The 22,252-nt window shown below is 44.3% G+C and overlaps 1 protein-coding gene across 1 annotated transcript; it reads left to right on the forward strand.

Annotated features, from left to right (window-relative positions):
* The first annotated feature begins 326 nt into the window (after window positions 1-326).
* otud4 (OTU deubiquitinase 4) lies at window positions 327-21,856 on the forward strand. The gene is made up of 21 exons (XM_082521890.1): window positions 327-738; window positions 1,139-1,222; window positions 4,669-4,719; window positions 4,802-4,848; window positions 6,759-6,831; window positions 7,106-7,187; window positions 9,062-9,224; window positions 9,557-9,608; window positions 9,686-9,782; window positions 11,797-11,861; window positions 11,947-12,047; window positions 12,132-12,232; window positions 12,310-12,475; window positions 12,695-12,827; window positions 13,438-13,509; window positions 15,392-16,070; window positions 16,798-17,448; window positions 18,018-18,058; window positions 18,457-19,123; window positions 19,229-19,305; window positions 19,838-21,856. The coding sequence occupies exons 1-21, from the start codon at window positions 598-600 to the stop codon at window positions 20,261-20,263; spliced, it is 3,969 nt and encodes a 1,322-aa protein (XP_082378016.1). The 5' UTR covers window positions 327-597; the 3' UTR covers window positions 20,264-21,856.
* The last annotated feature ends 396 nt before the right edge of the window (window positions 21,857-22,252 follow it).

A 22,252-nucleotide genomic window follows, 5' to 3' on the forward strand; every position in this document is an offset into this window, starting at 1 on the left:
CATTTTTATTTTATTTCATTGGTTTTTATTGAGCTTGTTTATTTTTTTAAATTATTTTTTATGTTTCCATAAATGTATCCTGTATCCTTTTATTTTGATAGCAACTGTGGAAGTCTTTGTTTTATGATGAATTATGTCAGAAAACCTGCGAACAGAACTTTTTATTATGTTGTACTAATGTACTATTATTAAATTCATCACTTCAGTAACGAATTTTATACACCGAGGAGTCTTAGAGTTAATTTCGCGATGAATTAATCGAGTGTTATTGACAAATGGAGGCTTTTACTTTGTAGAATCTGTTCCGTTCATGTTTGACAGTGAAGGGGGCGTGTTGTTAGCTGTTAGCCTGAGTGCTAACCGTGAGAGCTAAAGTTGACTTTCACTTTCTGAAGCTGGGATTCTTTCAGCGGGATGAACCGGGCTTCCAGGAAAACGAAACTGGACGCTGTCACCGCTGACGCTAACTCATTTTAGTTCGTAGATGTCGTTATGTAACTCTTTTTGGTGGCGATATTGACAACTTTTAGCGCAAAGTTTCGCCCCGCTTGACGTCCAAAACACGCAGGTATCTTTAGCGGCTAGCACCCTGCTAGCATGGACGGCGGCGGAAGCATGCAGAGTATTGACGAGAGGGGTGTCGAGAAATTAATGGATGACTACTTGAAATCGATCGGTTTGCATCGGAAGAAGATAGCCAAAGACGGGTCCTGTTTGTTTCGGGCTGTCGCCGAGCAGGTAAAACGGGAAAACTACAGAAAATGCTAACGTTAAGTAAGTTTTTAGCTTAGCACAGGTGAGAAGCTGGGCTTGGTCTGTTTGGTGTGCAGCTGCGATGTCCTAATGTTAGCCGAACAAAAGTTATGCCCACAAACTCTGGTTTCAGCGTAGACTCAGACCTACATCTACAAATGAATAAACTTTAAATGATGAAAAAAAATTTAATTGTGGCTTTTTTAAATCGTACTTCCGGCTTGTTTACCCAAAAGTGTCTCTGCTAGGCTTCTGACTGCAAAGGTCAGCTGTTTACAACTTCTTAACGAATTGTAAATGTAATATTTCCACAATATATGTGAGAATATTGATATTAAGTATGTCTGTTTGTGTTTATTGTTGACCTTTGACCCCTCCTGTGTAGGTGCTGCATTGCCAAAGCCTTCATACTAAAGTCAGGGCGAAGTGTGTGGAGTTTCTGAAGCAGAACAGAGACACCTATGAGGCGGTATGTACAGTGTCACCAAAATAAAACAACATCATGGGAGAGCAAAGTGGTTTTACTTTTCGAACTAGAAAGTAGATTTGTGGTAAAAAATAGCTGCCAGGGAGTATTTTTTATTTACTGAATTAGAATTCATAGAAAGGAGGAGAAATTTGTGTTAAAAAGAAACTGAAACCATATTGTGTGGTTTGAAAAGTAACTAAAGGGAAATAATAAACAGGTTTATTGGTTTAAGCAAATTTGTCAACCCAGTAGTCATCGGGAGGCTTTGGTGTTGATGTTCATTGACACTGGGATGTCCATGTGTCGTGAGATATTTTATTTTTATTGTAATATCTTTTGTGAACTTCTTAAATCTGTTCACACGATGATGATAAAAAACGACTACAACGAACACTGAAACTAGTCAAACTAAACTGAAACATGCAAATGCCCTGGAAACTGAAGTGAAAGTTAAAGGGTAAAACTTCAATAACTGCACTCATACCTATGAAAAGACATCAAAAAACACATAATTTGGAGTCAGTGTATCATATAGGTTGGACACTGTGTATATTTTTGTACATTACGGACAATTTCAGTTCTTTATCTGTACAGATACCCATGTATACACTTACCGGCTGCTTTATTTGGTAGTACAGGGTTGGATGCCCTTTTGCTGTCAGACCTGCTTTAATACTTTGTGGCACAGATTCAACAAGGAGCAGGAAACATTCTTCAGAGATTTTGGTTCATGTTGATGTGATGGCATCATGCTGATTTCCTGCTCAACCGCATCACAAAGGTGCTCTACTGGATTGAGATCTGTGGAGGAAAAGTGTTGAGAAAATATTCTGAACCCACTATCTAAATGTTGCAGCAGAAATCAAGACTCGCATTAGATCAGGTGATATTTCTCCAGTCCTCTGTTGACCGTTTTTGGCGAGCCTGTGTTAATTGTAGCCTCAGTTTCCTGCTCTTAGCTGACAGGAGTGTGTGCTCGGTATGGTTTCATGTGTTCTGCATACAGAGATGCTCTTCTGCATGCCTTGGTATTAAGGGTGTCATTTGAGTTGCTGTTGCCTTCCTATCAACATGAAGCAGGCTGTCCATGACATCGTCAAGGCATTTTTACCAAGAGACCTGCGCTCACTGGATATTTTCCGTTTTTGTTTTTGTTTTTTTCGGACCTTGAAACCACAGAGATGGTTGTGCTGAAAAATCCCAGCAGATCAGCAGCTTCTAAAATACTCAGACCAACAACCATGTGCGTTCAAAGTCACTTGAATCCACTTTCCTCCCAATCCCTGGGCTCAGACTGAACTTCAGCAGGTCATCTTGACCAGTGTACTTGCCTGAATGCACTGAGCTGCTGTCATGTGACCGGCTGACAGGTGTACCTAATGAAGTGGCCAGTGAGTATAAATTCAGCTGGTGACCCGTTCGTACTGATTACACACAGCATTCAAACAAAGGTGATTGTTAAACATTATATATATACTTCAACGAGGCGGCTCGGTTTTGTCCCACCCGTGTGTTATAATTAATCCTGGGAGGTGTAAACATCCCCTCTATGAGCTCTGAGGCTTCGAACTAATAAATTACATGAATAATAAATGTAGATGTAACAGGTGCTTACACCATGTCTGCTCAGCACTGAGAATTTGAACTTATATTTAGAAGTAATTTTCACTAAGCATGTGCTTGCGTTCTCCATCTGTAACCTGTTATTGTAACTGAGAGGTTGTTTTAATGTATCTCAGTTTAGTTAATGTTTTTTTCACTATTCAGAGACGTTCAGTTGTAATTTATCTTCACGATGGTGTGGCTGGTGGTTGTCGGGGACTTCACAATAAATCAAAACAAATGTGTCCCGAGTCTCAATAAGCAGATGTACCGAAGCCTCCCGACACTGTTTGTTTTGACAAATATGACGACGCTGAGCAAAGTTAATAGTTCTGGTATTTTTAGGGTTTGCGTTTCCTCTTAAAGAGCCGGACCGAGCTGTTATTCAATTGCAGTCGAGTTAATCATAAGTCTGTAAAGTAAGACAAGTAAAAACATGAGAGAATTTAAATTTTTTTTCTTTTTGTTTGTTTAGTTTAGCTTTATTCTCTTTAGTGACGTCACCCTGTGGCCTAACATTGAGAAAAGAAGCTGCTTTTGCCTCTCACACAAGCCGCAACTTCTCTATTTATAGCAGAAAACGTGTGAAAGCTCGAGCTTTCGGTCTTGTTTTAATGCATGAGCTGCACGTAATCATGATCCTGCTCGTTTCGTCGATAAATAATATAAATTACCATGTTTTATTTTTTTTAAATGTCTTGTTTTTGTTTTCAACAGCTGAGAACTGAAAGTTAGTGAGTTCACACCAAATGTGAGACAGAAAAGGCTCAAACGTTTCCTGTCTGAGCAGATTTTTGGCTGTTTTTGGACCCTCAAACTGCTGTCGAGGAGTCGATTTACTCTTCTGTGAATCACAGATCACGGTTGAGTGACTCTGCGGGTTTTCACTCCCTGAGTGACACATGAGAGGAAATGAAAGCAAAAGCTGCTGCTGGTGTTGTTTTTAATAGTGGTGATAAACTCGCTCTGCTGCAGGGCTTTACTACATTTCCCAGGGTGCCCTTTGGGCAGCTGGCAGAGCAGGAGCTGTGAGCTGCTGTCAGAATGGGGCATAGAGGTGGATCAACAGCATTAAAGCTCCACCTGTCATGTTGCTGCCTTCACTTCCTGGAGGAGTGGAAATGTTTTAGGTCCCATTTCAAAAAACTTTTAAATAATTTCTTGTGTGTGTTTGTTTGTTTTTCACTTGCTTACTTCTTAAATATCTTGATGGAGGGAGTACAGTCTGATAGATTTTTTTTTTTCTAAATTCATTTTTAACCTCCTAAGACCTGAACTCTTCCACAGCATGCATTTTTAATTTCTCTTTGATATTTGGGCACATTGGGGCCCGATGAATGTAAAAACAAAGAATTACCAGATTTTTTTCTTTTTACCAAATTTTTGTTTCTAAGAAAAATTAGATCCACATATGAGGATATTCATTTAAAGGACAGTGGCAGTATAATGTCCTCGTAAGTGGATATCAGGTCCTTGTAGAGCAAAATTGAGTATTTTGGTCTAAATAACCCAAAATGTGATGTCCACATACGTGGACGCCAGGTCCTAGGAGGTTAAAAATATCTTTCGACAGCATGTCATTGGCTAAACGTCTAAATTTAGTTACCTCTGACTGCGGTGTTTTAGGTTTTGTGTGGCCTGGTCGGCTGTAAACATGTTTATTTCTGCTGCAGAGTTAAACATGGTAACACTGGAGTCTGTGGGGACAGACTCGCGTATCCTTTAGAGGAAGTGGCGGTTTTATTTTGGCTTTGTTTTCAGCCTCACACATCATGTTTTTGTTTTTTTGGGAGAACTGAGGAAGAAAATTGCCTAAAAAAGTCACTGCTGTTTTTGTTTTGCAGTTTATTGAAGGTGACTTTGAGGATTACCTGTGCAAGCTTCAGGATCCACAGGTAAAAACACCACACGCTCTTATTGTTCTCACATGCTGGGTCATTTTAATATGAAAGCTCATAAAGTTTCTCTGTTTTCCAGCAATGGGTGGGAGAGGTGGAGATCAACGCGCTGGCCGCCATGTACAAGTGAGTGAGATCAGAGGTCTCTGAACAGAGAGCTGCACTTTAACTCGACAGAAAGCCTAGTGGGAGTTCCCACAGTGTTTGAGCTTTATTCACTGTGGATAATAAAGCTTTACGCTCACTGGCCACTTCATTAAGTATACCTATTTAAATGCTCGTTAACACAAATGTCTAATCAGCCAATCACATGAAAGCAGCTCTGTTTATGTGTGGAGAAATGGTGAAGACGACCTGCTGAAGTTCAGTCTGAGCATCAGAATGAGGAAGAACAGTGATTTCAGTGACTTTGAGCGTAGCGTGGTTGTTCGTCTGAGTAGTTCAGAGACTGCTGATCTGCTGGGATTTTCCCCGACAACCATCTCTGTGGTTTACAGAGAATAATTCAAAACTGACAGATTATGCAGAGAACGCCTTGTTTATGTCAGATTTAAGAGCAGAATGCTGATAGGAAGGCAACAGTAACCCAAATAAGCACTCATATTCCAACCAAGGTATGCAGAAGAGCATCTCTGAATGCACAACACATTAAACCATGAAGCAGCAGAGGCCCACACTGGGTGTCACTCCTCCCAGCTCCCAGTACTGGTTTCTTGAACCAGTTTATTATACTCACTGGCCTCCACAGTCACCAGACATCCAACAGAGGACCTTTAGGACGTGGTAGAAGCAGAGATTTACACTAACTGTGTGATGCTGTTGTGTCACTGAAACCACAGGAATGTTTCCAGCAGCCTTTTAAACCTCTGCCACGAAGAATTAAGGCAAACAGGTCCAGTCTGGCACTAACAAGGTGTATCTAATATAGTGGCCAGTGCAAATGTGATACTTGGATATTTTATTCACATAGTAACAATAATCACTCGTTTATGAGACATTTATGTTTTGTTTTGTTACTAAAAGCTAAAATCACCTCTGTCAGCATCCAGGTTTCAAACTAGTCTTTTTGAGTGCGTGCTGCTCAGTTCTTCCTCCAGTTTCATTGGTGCAGGTTTTGAGCAGAGGACCAATGCCGTGTGAGGTGTTTTTGATAATATGGCAGTGCAGTTTCTAAGCGCCGATAACGATGTGTGCAATGATCCTAGTGACACTGTACTGCCACCGCTCAGATGATTTTGATGAAAATGGTCGTAACTCGTTGTCTGTGGCTGTAAAGAGGCGCCACATTTACTTTAGAAGGTTTTGAAGCTAAACTTGATGAAAATCTTCTGCCCCCATGACCTGGACGCAAATGAGCAGAAGAGAATAGATGGATTATGTTTGGGTTTTTACCCCTTAGCTGTAAAAGACTGATGGGGTCACGACAAGTCTTGGACGAGTTTGGATCTTGGTGACCTCGACCTCAAGGTCAAAGGTCAAGTTTTCTGAAAATAACTGAAGAAGGAAGTCACCAAAGATTTTCCCTTTGAGGCAGCGCTGCCAGCTGTTTTGGGAAACTGCACGTAATGAGACAAATAACGTTTCTTTTTATTTAGTTTAAAGATGTGCATTTAAGTTTTCTAAGACACCCAGACCTTCACCTTTTGTTTGGACGCACAGTCTGAGACGTTCACGGAGTTTGACGATGATCTGCTTGTGAAATGTGTGTGAACGAGGCTCGGGGGTCTTAACAGGTCGGCAACGACCATCAGTCTGTCGACACGGCAACACTTAAACCCTGAGTTAGGCTTTAAAGGGCATCTCAGTCAGATATGAAGCAGCATCCCGAGGTGGCGGTGAAATCATCCCAGGTGTGACAGCTTTGGCTCTCTGGGTCCAAACGTGCAGAAGCTCGTCCTCATTTATAGTTGGAGGAATCTGCGTTCCTGCCCCCGAGTTTAGCATCAGATGGTGAAAACGATGAGTCACCAAAGCTTCGTCATCTCATTTCATCCTCTCCTCTCTCTCTCTTCGTCTCTTTTGATCTCTTCCTGCAGGAGGGATTTTCTGATCTTCCAGGAGCCCGGCAAGCCAGCCGTCAACATCACAGGCAACAACTTCAAGGACAAGGTGAGGTGGACGCGTTCGGCCGAGCGTTTAGTTAGAGACACGATTTGCATTTCCTGTCGGAGGAAAACTTTCAGAAAATACACCAAGCTGTCAGGCGGAAGCTTTGAGATGCTAACGGCGATTTTTCAAACGACACAGCTTGTTATTTTGTCTTTACCGGACATTTTAAAGCAGGAAAAAAAGATCGGTTCATCCCCGAAGCCTTTCAGGCTCTTCTCGCTTCAGTTTCCACTCTTTTATTTACTGAAGCCGAACCGTTTGTTTGCCTCTACAGGTGCAGCTGTGCTTCCTGAACGGGAATCACTATGACAGCGTTTATCCCATCAGCCGGATCAAGAACACCGCACTCTGCCAGTGTGAGTGTCTGTGATTTCATTTGTTTGTAAAACAAGGAGAGCGGAAAAGAGTTTAACTGATCCTGCAGATCCTCTCAGGGAGGGTAATCATCACTGAAGAGAAGTCTCAGTGAATTCATAACAAACAGATGAGAACATCAATCAAAATGTGGGCACTCGGCAGAGAAAATGAGAGAACAGAGACCACATTATAAACCAAACACCACATAGTCAGTGTAAGGCTGCGGCACTCCGAGGAAACCCTTTCAGCTCAAGTCTTCATAACACTTCTTAGTCAGTGTGCAAGAGGAGCAGCGTGAGTCATTAACCACGCTGCTCAAACTGGTTTTGTCTTAACTCTGCTAAAGGTGAACAATCACAGGAGAGCCTGCAGAGCCTCTGATTCATGCTGCTGTGTGTCCAGCGTTTAACACTGATGTCTCTGTTTGACATCTCTAACAGTCGCTGTCGTCTAATTACTGCCCGTTAATTTGATGTAACGTAAGCTTGTAGTGTTTCCTGTAGTGTAAGTTTCTGAAGTCCAGCGACCCGAGAAAACCGACACTTTGCAGCATAAACACAGAAGTTAAACTCAGTCTGTGAGCAGCTCGCAGGTGTCTGCTGACTCAGAACGTTTTCTGTACTACAAACTAGATTCACTTCACTCACCCTGTCACAGACACACATCCATGCAGCACTATCTAACATTACAACACAGTCAAAACGTGGGGGTTCAGGATACTTGGACCAAAGGAACAGATTGATCTTTCGATCTTCTGGTTGGTAGATGCTTTACTGCCTGAGCCCTCGTATCACTTTCCCCCTTAAATCTTCACCTCGGGATCGTCTAGCAAACGTATTTGTTACCTCTGATGTGAAGGTCAAGTTTTTCATGTAGCGTTCTGTCTGTGAACACGATATCTCTAAAAGTGGTGAAACCTTGTAGGGGTGTAGAGTGGGGTCGTGGCCCACATCCACCCAGCGTGTCTCACTGAGTACCAGCTCAAACATAGTTCAACATGGCAGCCCGAAACTCCCCTGACGTCATTTGTGTGCGACAGAAACACAACACAGCAATGGAGGACGTCAGGGTGATGGTACGCCTGCTGCTAAAACCCACCTTGTTGCTGGACCACGATGTTGTGGTGCAGCCGTCTTCCTCATCGTCGGGTTTCAAAAATTCTTGTGAAGGCGTTACGCTCGTGACTCACGTGGTGTTTTCACTTCTTGGCCAATCAGTGACATTCTGTCTTTTGACGTCACATTTTCGGAGTGAAACCCTGGCTGAGTAGGTACCGGATAATACCAGCTAATCGCCACATGGGCCGAGCAACAGGTATACCTGCACCCCGATGCCCTCCATTGTTGTGTTTGTGTCGCGTACAAAGAGCTTGTGGGGCTTCGGGCTGCCTTGCTGTAACTGCTTCGCCTACATTGAGGTTTCGCTCAGTTGTAATAGAAAACGACTGAAACAAAGTAGAGTGAAGCCAAGTAGATGCCAGTGGAAAAGAGACTACAGGCTATTCTTCATACAGGCCCACAGCAGGGGTCTGATGCTTTGTTAAAAAGGTGGCAGTCAAAGTCGAGGCTCGCCCAACATGACAGTCTTGTATTATTATGTGATTGTTCATCATAATCAATCCATCCACTTAAATGCAGCCTGCAAAGACAGTAAGTCAGTGATTACAGTTTAATGAAACTGGATGAGCCCACAGAGCGTGGGTTACCCATTCACTCACTTTTTTTTTTTTCTTGGTTCAAATATTGAATTTCTGTCTCGCCTCTTATCAAAAGTTAGACTTCAGGCTATAATTAGACCTCCTGTGATTCACACGAACACGGCAGCAAACCCCAGAAAAACCCTCATCCCGAGTCTCTGTGTGATTCTCCTGCAGCCGTCCTGTACGAGCTGCTGTACGAAGGCGTGTTTAAGGTGGACCGCAGCTATTTGGGTTCCTGTCAGCGGATCGGCCGACCCGCCGACCTCCTGAGCGACGACTGCATGCCCGCCTGCCCCAGCAGCGACGACTCCGACCTGGATGTAGACGAGGCGCTGTGGTAGGAAACTGGCATCAAGCAGCGGTTTATTCACCTGCATGATAACTTTTACTGTGAAGGGAAATGAGTCAAAATCCAGCACCTTGTGCCTGATTTTTAGTAAACGAGCACTCACACTTCATTTTTATTTACTGGCAGTGAATTCACAGGCTGCTGGTTTTGTTTACTTCCTCATCGTTATTGATTTACTTTTGTATACTAAAAACTGATTACCTACTTATTTGGACATATTGACACTTTATTTCCTTTGTAAGTGTTCTCAGCTCCTTTTATCAAACACAGTAAAACTTTAAGGCTTTAATAATCTCATGATGTCTGTTTTTGTGGCTCAGGGTGGAAAATGGAACCAGCCCTACCTCCACAAAGCACAACCAAAGCTACAGGGTAACATTCATAAAACACATGTTTTATAACAACCACACAGGGTAGTACTGTCACTGAAGTGTGTGTGTGTGTAACAGGGCCGTGGGCGTGGGCTGCCTCAGAGGGTGAGGCGATCTTTGAACCCAACATTGCTCAGAAATGTGGAGTACGATGTCTGGCACAAGTCCAAGAGAGGTGACACACACACACACACACACACACACACACACACACACACACACACACACAGAGAAAAACAAAGCATGCGTCTAAAAGTAGTCAGATCCCAGGGCGATGTCCAAAGAAACGACCTGCTTCACTATCAGTTTGTCGTGTGTAAGTTCACGCGAGGTCAACGTTACGATGAAACATGTTTGTTGAACATTTTCACAGGATAAAAATAACTAGAGCAACACGAGTTTAAAAACTAAGTAAAATTTAAATACACATTCTTGTGTTTACACATGTGCGTGGGCTGGAGGGATGTGTGGTATGCAGCACATTAAAGATGTGAGTGGTGTAAGCAGCAGTCTGATGGTCACGTATGGGTCAAGAACACTTTCATAAGTTATAAGAACGTCCGGCTGCTTGGACGGGTGACTGAAGACGAGCAGACCAGAACACTGCTTAAAAGTAAAGGCTGGTTTGCATCGGTTATAACCGGCCATGTTGGTGGTACTATTTCCTACAGTGGTCTGACAAAAGCAAACGCGAGGATCGTTTAGTTGGGAATTTGGCTGAGCTGAGAGCAAACCGATGTGAGCAGAGAGAGGAGACACTGGTTCCTGTGGTGTTGCAGGCACGCCACTGTTAGAAATATGCTGGGAGTGCATGATGTGTATCTGTGCTGGTGCATCACACCTGAGTGAGTGCTGGTAATGTGTGGTAAGCTCCCACTGAAACCACAGGAAGTGCTTCAGGTTTCTCAGGTGTTACTGTGGTGCTGGATAAATGCTGGGAAACCCTGTCAGCTGCAGAGGTCACAATCACATTACGTATAAATATAGACTCAAAGGAGACAGTTTTATATTCATTAAACTAACTCAGACTTCAAATAGCAGCGCAGACTCACTGTTGAGATTTGTCGTCTTGGGCTTGGTTTTCTTTCAGGGCTGCTTCAAACTGCCCGCTGATCGTCAGACTGTAATGTTCAATGTGGACGCTTTACAGAGTTGAACGTTTGGGACAACTTGCAGTTATGGACTTTGTATTGAACTCTCTGCACACCAATGGGATTCTGTTGGGATGTTCCCAAGGCTATGAACCTGCTGTGAAGCACCAGTTATGCTGACACGGTTTATCAAAGCTGTCATTCATGGCTTTGATCCTCTACTGACTTTTGGATGGCGTCCTTCGTACATCAGTGATTATATAATATAAACTAAACTCCTTCACATGTCGAACATGTAAAATTAGTCAGACTCGCCTGATCTTAACTACAGCTGTTAACGCTGACTGCATCACTTCACTGGGCAGATTTGAGGCTTTTATTTTTTCAAACCATTTTGTAATCTTTTTTTCAAACACGAATAAACAGATCTGACCAATCAGAGCGCTGCATTTGGCAACAAGTCCGGGTCAGCCGGCTCTCTGAAATTATTTCTTTGCCAACAAGAGTTCATATTCCTCACGGCACGTCGGGGCTCGATGTCAACTACATTTTTACCTCTTGGCCGTAACTGATCAGGTCATAACCCCAGTGGACCTGCAGGTGAGGTGGACACCTGAGTTTGTGACTGCAATAATGCGAGAACGAGGCATGAATCCTGATGAGGTCAGAGGGCAGAAGTGTTGAGGCTGTGTACAATTTTAACATCTACTAAGAGAATGACTGGTACTGGCTCTGAGCGCCGTCCCGGCTTGTCGATGAGGCGGGACGTCTGTGCCCAGCCTGATCGTTAAAGCGGAGGACCACTGCTCCACTTAGCTGGACACAGCTGTTGGTGGCAGGCAGCAGCAGCTGGATGTGATAACCTGTGTTTAAATATGCAAAACAGTGGCAGCGTAGCAGGTGGTGCAGAAGCTGAAAGTGTGACAATCAGCCCTGTTTTTGGATTTTGTAGGAAGATTGAAAACAGACGTCAGGCTGGGGATAAAAGATCTGAAGGGGAACTTTGAACACTTTTTGGACTCAAAGTGATCAGAAAATCATTTTTTAACAAAAGTTAAAAGTGAATGTTTCACGTTTTATTTTATTTTTTTCTTTTAGCCCAACAGAAGCTGGATTACTGCATCGCTGCTGGGATGCAGTTCACTGTAGGAGACCGCTGCCAGGTGTGTGTGTGTGTGTGTGTGTGTGTGTGTGTGTGTGTGATCCTCCTCGAGTGCATGTTTCACGCTGTTTGTGCGTCACCTGCAGGTTCGTCTCGAGGGAACCAATCGGCTCTACAGCGCCGTCATCAAGGAGGTGCCGGCCAATAACCAGCCAGTGACCGTTTACATAGAAGATCTGGGCAGGAAGTAGGTCGCACTAACAGCACGCACACACGCTCAGTGTCGTGGAGGTTGCACAGACGTGACAAATCTTGTTATGTGTGTTTTAAGGCAGGTGGTGCCTTTGTGGAGTGTCCGCCCTCCCAGTGATGACAGCGGGTGGAGCAAGGTGGGCAACCGTGACAAGAGGCTCAGCAACGGGCACGGAGGAGGTGAACACGTGCGCGCACACGTATGTTACAGGTTTATTGCATGAGTGCAGTCTGTGGAAACTCTCTTTCTCCTTCAGAGTGGGAGGAGCGGGGGAGAGGCCGAGGAAGGGGGAAGTCCGTCGGGCCATCGTCGTCCTCTGGTTCTCAGGCAGCGGCGCCGGGCTCAGGGGGCCGCACGCTGAAGCAGCACTCCTGGCCCCCGCAGGCCAATGTAGAGGAGCAGGGCGGGGCCAAAACCAGCAGGTGTGTCATCTCTGTTTGTATACATCAGTGCTGGATCACACAATGACACGATCACTGAACCCCTCCTTCATAATCTTCCTCTATGGTTTATATAAAGCATAAATATCATTTTGAGCTCGATTATTAGTTTATTTATTTTGTAGTTCTTTTCATTTTACGCTGCTGTTGTTGCTCTTTGGATTAAATAAAGTTCTTCTGCGTTTCTGTGTCTTTCTACAGGAAGTCCGTGGGTGCGGCGGAGGTGGCGTTCGGCCTGACAGAGGAGCAGCGATTGGCCAAAGAGGAGGAGGAGAGGAACGTGGCGTTGGTGGAGATCCAGCTCAGAGACGAGCACAGCTTCCCCGCACTGGGCGTGAGTTCACATGAGGCTGATTTCATGATAGGTGCAGATAAACCTGAACGTCCTGCTGAGGCTGGGTCGGCCGGTTTGAACCCTTTTAGAAAGGCAGCGAGCTGATGTTTAAACATCTGGGGCCAGATTCACTGACGATTCCCAGACAGCGCAGAGAGGTGTTCAGTTTTACGGCTGTCGAGGAGCCTGCAGGCGCCGTGTCGTAGTTTACTGAGAGTTTTATGTTTATTTTCTACCTCGCTCACCTCTGACTGCCAGACAGGAGTGTTACTCACATTTACAGACACTATTTTCACTGCTTCGTTTCCTCTCCTTCATTTTCCTCAGTGTTGTGTTTCTATGTCGAAGTATTGATGTGGACTCGGGGAATAGTGCATTGATGGGATACAGAGAAAACACACAGCAAGTGGCCCATATGGTAAAAATGTTTAACGAGCTCCAGGCTCGCTGTTAGGACATGTAAAAGTCTGAAAATGTTCCTCAGAGGCTGATACACGACGCTCCGGGAAGGATGAGAGTTTGGATTTAATTCATCATGCTCACGCTGTTTCTTGTTCAGCAGATGTTTTTTAGTTTTTAATGTTTCTAATGTTTGTTTTTCTCCCCTCAGTCTCAGCCGGGGACGCAGGGAGAGGGAGGGAAGAGGAAAGGAGAGAAGAAGCGATCTCAGAGGAACAAGACGGTGAGTTCAGACCACAAACGGACACAAACAGGGAGACATGTTATGATGCAGAAACGCTCTCAGGGCCATTTCCTCTGGTCCGAATCAGCTGATGAGTTTGTAAACTTGCAGCTTTTCCCTCGCAGTTTCGTTTGTTTGCACACAGCGAAGTCCAAGCGGACCAGAATGCATCACTACAAACTACGTGAGAGCATTTCAGTCTGCTCATTGGCCTGATGCGTCTGGTGTGGAAGCAACTAAAGTAAATACAGGAAGAAGATGCTGTGTGAGAATTGATTCATTTCCCAGCTAGTTGGTATCCCGCACAGACCGCTGCACATCTGTAGGACCTTCCAGCAGAGAATACAAAAGAACACAAGCTTACGGGGCGTGCTGTAGCTCAAGCTTATAGTAGTTGGTTTGGATCGCGTTCACACCATAAACGAACCGCTGTGTTCGTTGTGAACTGTACTTTGGAGGTTGTGTTCTCTGTACAGTGTTCACATCTGCACAGCCTCGTCAAAAGGGGAAAACTAACCAGAGTTTGATTTAAACAGACTAAACACCCTAACATTAATCACCAGCACAAAAAGGCACCGCATGGTATGTGACATTGTTCACATTCAGCTGTGAATGATTTCGCCTGCTCAGTTAGTGCGTACATGACTGTTAATGGGAGCAGCCGGTGAACATTCCTGTCTTCATTTAGGAGGTTTAATGCAACGATCTGCATTTAAAGTTAAAAGCATCCTGGTGCCGAGGCTCAGTGATACACTGATGCTAACTTTATTTGTAAAGCACCTTTCACACAGACGACTGACAGAAGAAAAAGGGATGAAACAAAATAATCAGCAGTGACACGAAACTCAAATTAAAAACACAAAACATCAAAGAAATTAAATTAAAATGGAAAGGCCTGCAAGTAGAATTAGAGTACATGAAATTAAATTGAGAACAATTAGAAAATGAGATGAAATGCTAATAAAGAAAATCAAATTAAAAAGCCTATCAGGAAGCTTTGTAGGAAAATTAGATTGCTGAATAAAAACTAAAATACTTAGAAACTAACAACAATAAAACAGAAGATGAATACAAAACACAAGTTAAAATAAATTAAAATAACTAATCGCACGCTGTCAGCTCGTGAGGCGTTTGCCGTCCTCTGAAAACTACGTACGTCACAGCATTCAGGAGCTTCTTTGAGACTGTCCTTCCCTCACATCACTGTGGACCAGTTTTGACCTGATGTCTTTACAACGTTGCTTCCAGTCATTGAGGTTTACAGATGGTAATTTATGCAAAGCTCTTAAGTTTTCACCACAGCCCTCCATGGACTTCATGGTTGCTTCGTTTTTTTAGCCATTTGGTTGTAATTTGGCTTGGACCATCGTCCTGTTGCATGACAGTGTTTGTGTGTCAGACAGCTGACGGGGGCCTACATTTACACAGAACACTTTTGTATAAAGATGGCTTCATGTATGACTCAATGACTGGTGCCCAAATCATCATCGCTCCACCACCGCGCTGACTTTGTTCAGATGTAACATAAGCTGTGCTGCCATGCTCTTTAAGAGAGACGGCAATCGTTCCAACGAGAAACGATGTGAGAGCGAGACCACGAGGTGATTTTTAAATCGGTAAAAAACCTCTGAAAATGAGAAAAAGCCTATGAGTGCACGAGTTCTAGTTTGCTTCGTACCTGGGACTTCAGTAAGGAAGCTCTATGAAGAATGTGGTCACTCCATATATGATCTATCAAATCTGAAGTTTCCACCTGACCCCAGAAGCTGAGCAGCTGTTTTTTTTCTGTGCATTTGGTCGTTGAAATGTTACCTGAGACCTTCAGGGACCGTCTGGAATTTAAAACCTGGAGTCTGATCGCTGCTGCTCTGTCCTTTTACAGAAGAGCCCCGTTGAAGATGTCAGAGCTCCGTCTCCTTCTGCCCTGGACAAACCCACACCCTCCACCCCACCTCTTACAGCAACCTCTACAACCACTACACCTGACACCATGACCAGCCCCGCCCTTCCTGCTGCTAAACCTTCTGACTCCACCCCCTCGGGGCTGAATTTTGTCAAGGCCTTGATGCCAAATGCGAGCCCCTCTGTCAGCCTGCCACTCACTTCTGTAGCTCCGGCTGCTAAAACAAACACACCTTCCTACGCCTCAGCCACTGCTGCGCCGGGCTCTCCTCCTCCTCCTGCTGCTCCTCCTGCTGCTAAACCTTCTCCAAAAGGCGAAGCACCGCTGCCTCCCTCTGTCCCATCATCTGCCTTCTCCTACAGCACCCCCGTTCTCCCCGCAGCTTCACCCACCTCCTCCTCATCCTCTAAACTCCCCCCTGCATCTGTTCATCTTCCTAAGCCAACCACCTCTCCTCCTCCTTCCTCCTCAGTTCCTCCTCCCACTTTCATCACTCCCATTGCTTCCCCACCCACAGCTGCACCAGGCTTCCCCGCCGCCCGCTCCTCTCCACCTATCACTTCTCTCCTCCGCTCTCAGACTCCACCCTCCTCCTCCTCCTTAATTCATCCTTCAGCTGAAGTCCGGGAGGCTCCACCTGCTCCACCTCCAACCACAAGTAAGAAATCTGTTCAGTTTCAGGCTCGTGTCACAGTTTAGACTGCAGGCTGTCCACAGAAGTAAATACACAGATATCCCCAGACTGACACAGAGTAGCAGACTTTCAGTTTAAACCAGTAAAAACTATTTTTAAGTTTATTTTGGGGGTTAAAATCCTTTTGAATCAGATGCGCCTTTCAAAATAAGAGCTTTGTTTATTACCATTCCAGCATTTTTGGGGTTGCTCAGGTGGTTCAGGCTCTGGGTGTTTAGTAGTAAACAATTTAAATGATGGCTATAGCCAGTGTGGCTAGGCTTTTTGGGGCTAGTACCCAGCTAACAGTGAAAGTGGCCACACCCCTTATAATTCTCAACTGTAAGCCTTTATAAAACTCCAGCAGGTGACGTATGAAAGAAGAAAATAGAGGTAGAGTTGTTCTGAAGGGTGAAATGATCCAAAGGATTTTTGTACTGTGCTGTAACAGGTTTATTTCTGTTGTTGGGAAATTGAAGATTGTTTTTCAGTTTTCAGCGAGATTTTAATAAACATAAAGTGAAAATCAGTAACGTGATTAACAGACAACAAATATATTTGAAGTTTAATTGAAAGATATTTGTTCTCACCCCTTAGTTTGTGCTTAATTTTGACTGTTTTGTATTTTTTTAGGCAGATAATTGGTAAATGTATCAGCAGCTGGCACGTCAGTAATTTACTTTGGTCTTCATGTCTTCTCTCTTTCTTTCAGATTCTTTACCAAATACTGGAGGCCCTCTGATGGCATCTCAGGCTTTCCAAAGTGAAATTCCTCCACCTGAGGTCCAGACCCAGGTCTCTGTGCCCTCAGCTGAGGAACAAGCAGAGTCTTCTTTACCCCAAATCCAGACTGAAAGTCAGGCTTCTCTACCACAAATCATGGGCCCACCCATGATGCTGAGCGAGCCCCAGGATCAGCCGCAGTCTGGCACAGAGGCGCCTGTCCTGCCTCAGACTGACCTCCAGCCCCACATTCAGACCTCTTATCCCACTCCTGTGGCTTCCTACCCCCAGGCCTCCCTTCCCCACCCCCCCGCCCAGGCTCCTCACCCTTCCCAGGTCCCACATCCCTCCCTTTCTCTCTCTGCCTCCACCATTGTTCCCCAGACCCAAACCGAAGCCCCACCACAACAGCACCAGTCTGCACCTGAGTCTCAAGCTCCACCTGCCTCCGAGAAGCTATCCCCACCTCACCCCCCTCATACTGCTCCTCCTCAGCCCCTCCCCGGACCCGTCCCCCTGCAGCAGATGTCCCAGCTCTACCAGGACCTCCTTTATCCCGGATTCCCCCAGGGAGAGAGAGGCGAGATAGCTGCGACTCCAAACCTTTCTTCCAACAAGTCCGGGGACGACCTGCCCACAGGTGAGCCACACCAAAGAGTCCTAAGATGATAAATAACCACGTCAACTGTCGCCATAGAAAACTGAACAATCAGATCAGCCATCAGAGCCATGCCTGTGTCGTGCTCTGAGACTCACAGCTTTATATTCAAAGACGGTGCTGACTGTCAAAGTAAAACGAAATAATGAAAAAAATTAGGCATGACAGAAGTGTTTCAGCAGATTTGAAAACATGAGAAAATATCCACATGCTTTAGTTTAATCAGCACTGGATGTCCTACACGGACTCCCTCAGCGGGAAACACCTGTCCTTCCACAAAAACTGCTTTTGACCCATTTAGGCAAAGAAAATACTCACAGATGTGCACGAAGGCCACCATACAGGCAGGGTCAGACATAAAGAACATGCTGGTGCTTCCCTGTGAGACGAAGCAGCTGAAATAGACTAGAGATGAGTTTTGTATGTTAATGGTCAGTGTTTTCATGGAGCAAAAGTAGAGGCTGCGATGTGTCAGCGCAGTGAGCAACACCATGAAAGAGATATCTGATCAGGATTTTGTATCCTTGTGTGTTTTTTGTTTTTCTCCTCAGACGTCAACATCTTGAGGTTTTTCTTTAACTTGGGCGTTAAGGTAAGACGTAAGCCTGGACCAACAGACACACAAACGCACACCCACAAGACACAGACCAGGTTTGGAGAAGAGGATTGAGAGTTGTGTTAAAGTAAAAGCCCATCATCTCACATTTCCTGTTAACAAGTTGATTCATCGTGTGCTGTATTTTGGGAACATTTGGAATAAAAACAAAAAAATACAACCACGTAAACAATGACTTCTGATGCAGCATGCCCAGTTGCCTAGCAACAGGTATTGTTTACACAGATTTTAATGTGGTAAATTATGTAAAAATAATGCCAAGCACTACAAGATGTACTTTAATTTTGTTAAAATAAAAGTTATTTTTGATGCACTTTTAAGTAAAATAACGAGGGGCTGATGCTGAGTCCTGCCTCTGCTCTCTTCCTCTACAGGCCTACTCCATGCCCATATACCCACCATACCTGTACCTCGTCCCCCTGCAGCAGGCCCATGCCATGCAGCCCAAGCCATCTTCCCGTTCCCCGTCCCCACAGTGCCTTCCCTCTAACACCCCCAGCAACACCCCCACCAACCCGCAGGAGGGCTATCCGCCTCACCAGTACCCTCCCACTGTAGCACCGGTGCCCTCTCAATATGACAACCAGGCTGCGCTCGATGAGCCCCCCGGTCCGGCTGAACCCTCCTTCAACCAGGCCAGGTACCCCATCACCCAGCCACAACCCCCCAGGATGCCATGGCAACAGATGCCTGCACGAAACCCAAGCTACTCAGTTGGGTATCTTTCCCCACCTCCACCGTACTCGGGTCCCCCGCCTTCATCTCAGGGTTACCACCCAAATCAGGGCGCGGGGGTCCCGGTGTACCCCACAGCCATGGGTCCGTACAGCCCCTCCTCTCTGGCATATCAAACTGCATCCACCCACCAGGAGCTCCAGGTGAGCCAGGGGGCGATGCAGCAGCACCAGCTTCAGGCAATCAACGGGGACACGATGCCTGGCCACGGGAACATCCACATCTCCAGTCCTCTGGAGAGCGCCGCTGCGTCTAACATTCCCACTACCAACAGTAACCGATCAGTGATGGTCCCATCCAATTATAGTAAGCAGGAATTCTGGGAGATGAAGTCCTTACATTTCAAAGTGTTATGGCTTTCTTTTAACTGTCAGGTGGAAAATTTTTTAATTCATTTTGTTTTCCTGATAGGCTTCAAGAGAGATCCGGGGGAGAGTTTGCCACGAGCAGTGCTCCTGGTGGATCCGCCACTTAACGACATGCCCATAGTACGTATATTTCTGAGCAACTTGATAACCTAATCAAATTAACTTCGGGTTTTGATTTTGAAACTAATATCTAATAAGTAGTTAGAAGTGGCTTTTATCTTTAAAAGATCACTGAAAGGCATCCTTCAATTTCCTGTAAGCAGGTGTTGGCTTTTATTATGGAAATCTGACAGTTTCCATAATGTGTCACATTTCTGAACTCCCTGGTAGCTTTTCATAACAAAGTGATTTGTTTTAAAAGTTGTTACGTCAAATAATCTTGATGAGATCTTAAGAAATTGAGATCCCATCAATTGAGATCCCCCCCCCCACTAAAACCCATCCTTTAACATCCTGTTAACTAACTGGCTCTTAGTATGTAAATCTGAGTGTTTAAAGAAACCAGTTAAATTTCTCTACCCTGTGGCTTTTATTAGAGAAAGTCTGACATTCCAGAGCGTCCTGGTAGCTTTTTATTACTAGGTGTTTTATTTTGAAAGTCATGCTGCATCATATCCTCTTGTAACAGGACCTCCTTCTGTTTCGCTCTCAGGTTGCTCTGCTTTCTGATCCGCACTTTAAGGACATCTCCATGGGAGCTATGAAAGGCAGCAGCAGCAGCCCCGGCTCTCCGTCGCAATACCGTCCCCGGAAACCAGTCCATGCCACCAACGTGTATGAACAGAGCCAGAGGGGCAGCTACATGAAGCCTGTCACCATGACGGACAATCATTCTGTGGGCTGCAGCACGGAGGATGACTGGGAGGAGGTGGAGGGGTTTAAAACGATGGTGCCAAACTACAGAGGGCAGAGGAGGCCCTACAGAGGAAGAGGAGGGAGAGGAGGCAGAGGAAGGGGTGGCTACGATCCAACCAGGGACGTGTACAGGAGTAGACAGGAAAGAGATATGGGGGTAGGGTATAACTATATTCAGCCTAACCCTGCCCACATGGGATGGGCTCGCGAGAAACGGTATTAGCTCTGAGCCAATGAGAGAAGAGGACACAGGTGGTGATTTTTTTTTTTCTTTCTTTCTTTTGCTTTTTTCTGGAGATCTGATTGGTGTAGACCGGCAGCCATGGAAATGCAGTGTGGACCCGAGTCGGAAAATCTAAAACTCCATTTGTGTTTTGCTGCCTCTAAATCAACAAGCTTATTGCTTTGTATCAAAACATAAACACTATCCTCCTCTTTTCTTTTAAGTGCATTAGCATAGCATGTTAGCACTATTTCTTATCACTCAGACGAATGGATTCAATGAATGTCGAGCTCAAAGTTTGTTTACGAGGATTGTGAATGATTTAAAAAAGTTACCCACTGTGTTGACATGATGAATGTATGGGTTTCTTTACTGGTTGTGTTTGAGATTTTGGGAAATATGTTTATTAGCTTTCTTGCCTGAGAGGAAACGCTTTCATGTCTGTGGCAGTTTAGCTTAGCTTAGCATAAAGCAACGGAAAATCAGCGAAGACTTTGTTTTTTTTAATGTAGCAAAATGCTACTCAATCTAATGACACTGGCATAGAACAATACTCATTTCATAAAGATATATAGTAAAAAAGGCATAAATTACCATTGCTATATAAATAAATTTTAGTAACTCTCTTAAAACCATACTCTCCCCTCTATTTCTATTATCACAGTTTAATGCTAGCAGCGGGAAATCAGTTATGACTGTAAAGTATAATTTTCTATGATCTATAAAAAAAAAAAACTCATAAAACCATACTCTCACTTGTACATATAGTTATTTAGCACAGCTTAGCAAAGCTTGTTAGCTAGCTTAGCAAAAAAAACCTTGAGGTATAAAGTAGCATTTTCCTATTTCCTATATAAATCAATCTTTTAGTAACTCTCTTAAAACCATATGTTTTTTTTTGTTTTTTTTTAATCTTTCCACTCCTATTTTTACATCATGCTAGTTAGTTGAGCACAAAGCAGTGGGAAAAGCCATGACTGTCGGGAGAAAGTTAGCATTTTTGTATATAGATAACATCTAATAAGTTAAACCAAATTTTTTCCCACTTTAGTTTTTACACACAGCTAGCTAGCTTAGCACAGGTGAGCCCGCCAATCCCCAGATTCAGTTTTTGCATACAGTAACAAGCTTTAAATGGGCGTGCTCGCCTAGCTGTTTGTGCCCATGTCTCTATGCTAAGGTAAGCACAGACACAAAGCGCTCTGTCTGCTCCTCTCTCTAAAATTATTTACAGAAGTCTTCCTCTGATGAGTCAAAGATAAATTTGTCGTGTTTGTTTTTTATGTTGTTAATACTGGGAGCTCAGTGGATCAGTGCGGGGGGAGCAAAAAGCCAAGGGGAGCGGGCTGGAAAGGAGTGTAAGAACTGCTGCTGCTGTTAGCGCCCATCAGGCTGTTGGTCACTGTGAGTTGTGCTTGGACATTTTTCTTTCAGGTCCGTCTGCTGGTTTCTGGTCGTCTAGCCTCAGATCCAGTGCCTTATGTTTGCTGAGTTTACTTCTCTGTGCTCGGAGAAACACTGCTGTATAGAACAAAAACGTGCTGTTTGGATTTGATTTTCTATGTGGTTAAATAAATAAACCTTTGGCTCAGATGCTGCCTCTGGAGCTGTTGGTTGATTTTTGGGTGAATAAAATTTCAGAATCTTTTAGCATATTATTAGCATATCGTAGTAACTATTGCAATGCACAACAAACTTCAGTGAAGTGCCGTGAAGAACTGATTCAGGTCATCAAACTTTATTATTAGACAAAGATAACATGAGTAAGTACAATGTGCAGTTTTTAAATGATGCAATGAAATCTCTGATTAACTACCTTGTTTTGAAAAGCTTAGCTCAATGTCACTTTTGGGCAGGCTCAACTTGAGAACAAGGGAACGTAGGAGTTTCATACTAAAAATCTCAGTGACCATAACCTCAATGCCAAGTTTTCTGAAATTCTTGTGACAGTGATAAGTCAAGGAGGAAGTCACCGCAAACATTACCATT

Source organism: Aulonocara stuartgranti (assembly GCF_965226115.1).
Source record: "Aulonocara stuartgranti genome assembly, chromosome: 3".
Lineage (NCBI taxonomy): Eukaryota > Metazoa > Chordata > Actinopteri > Cichliformes > Cichlidae > Aulonocara > Aulonocara stuartgranti.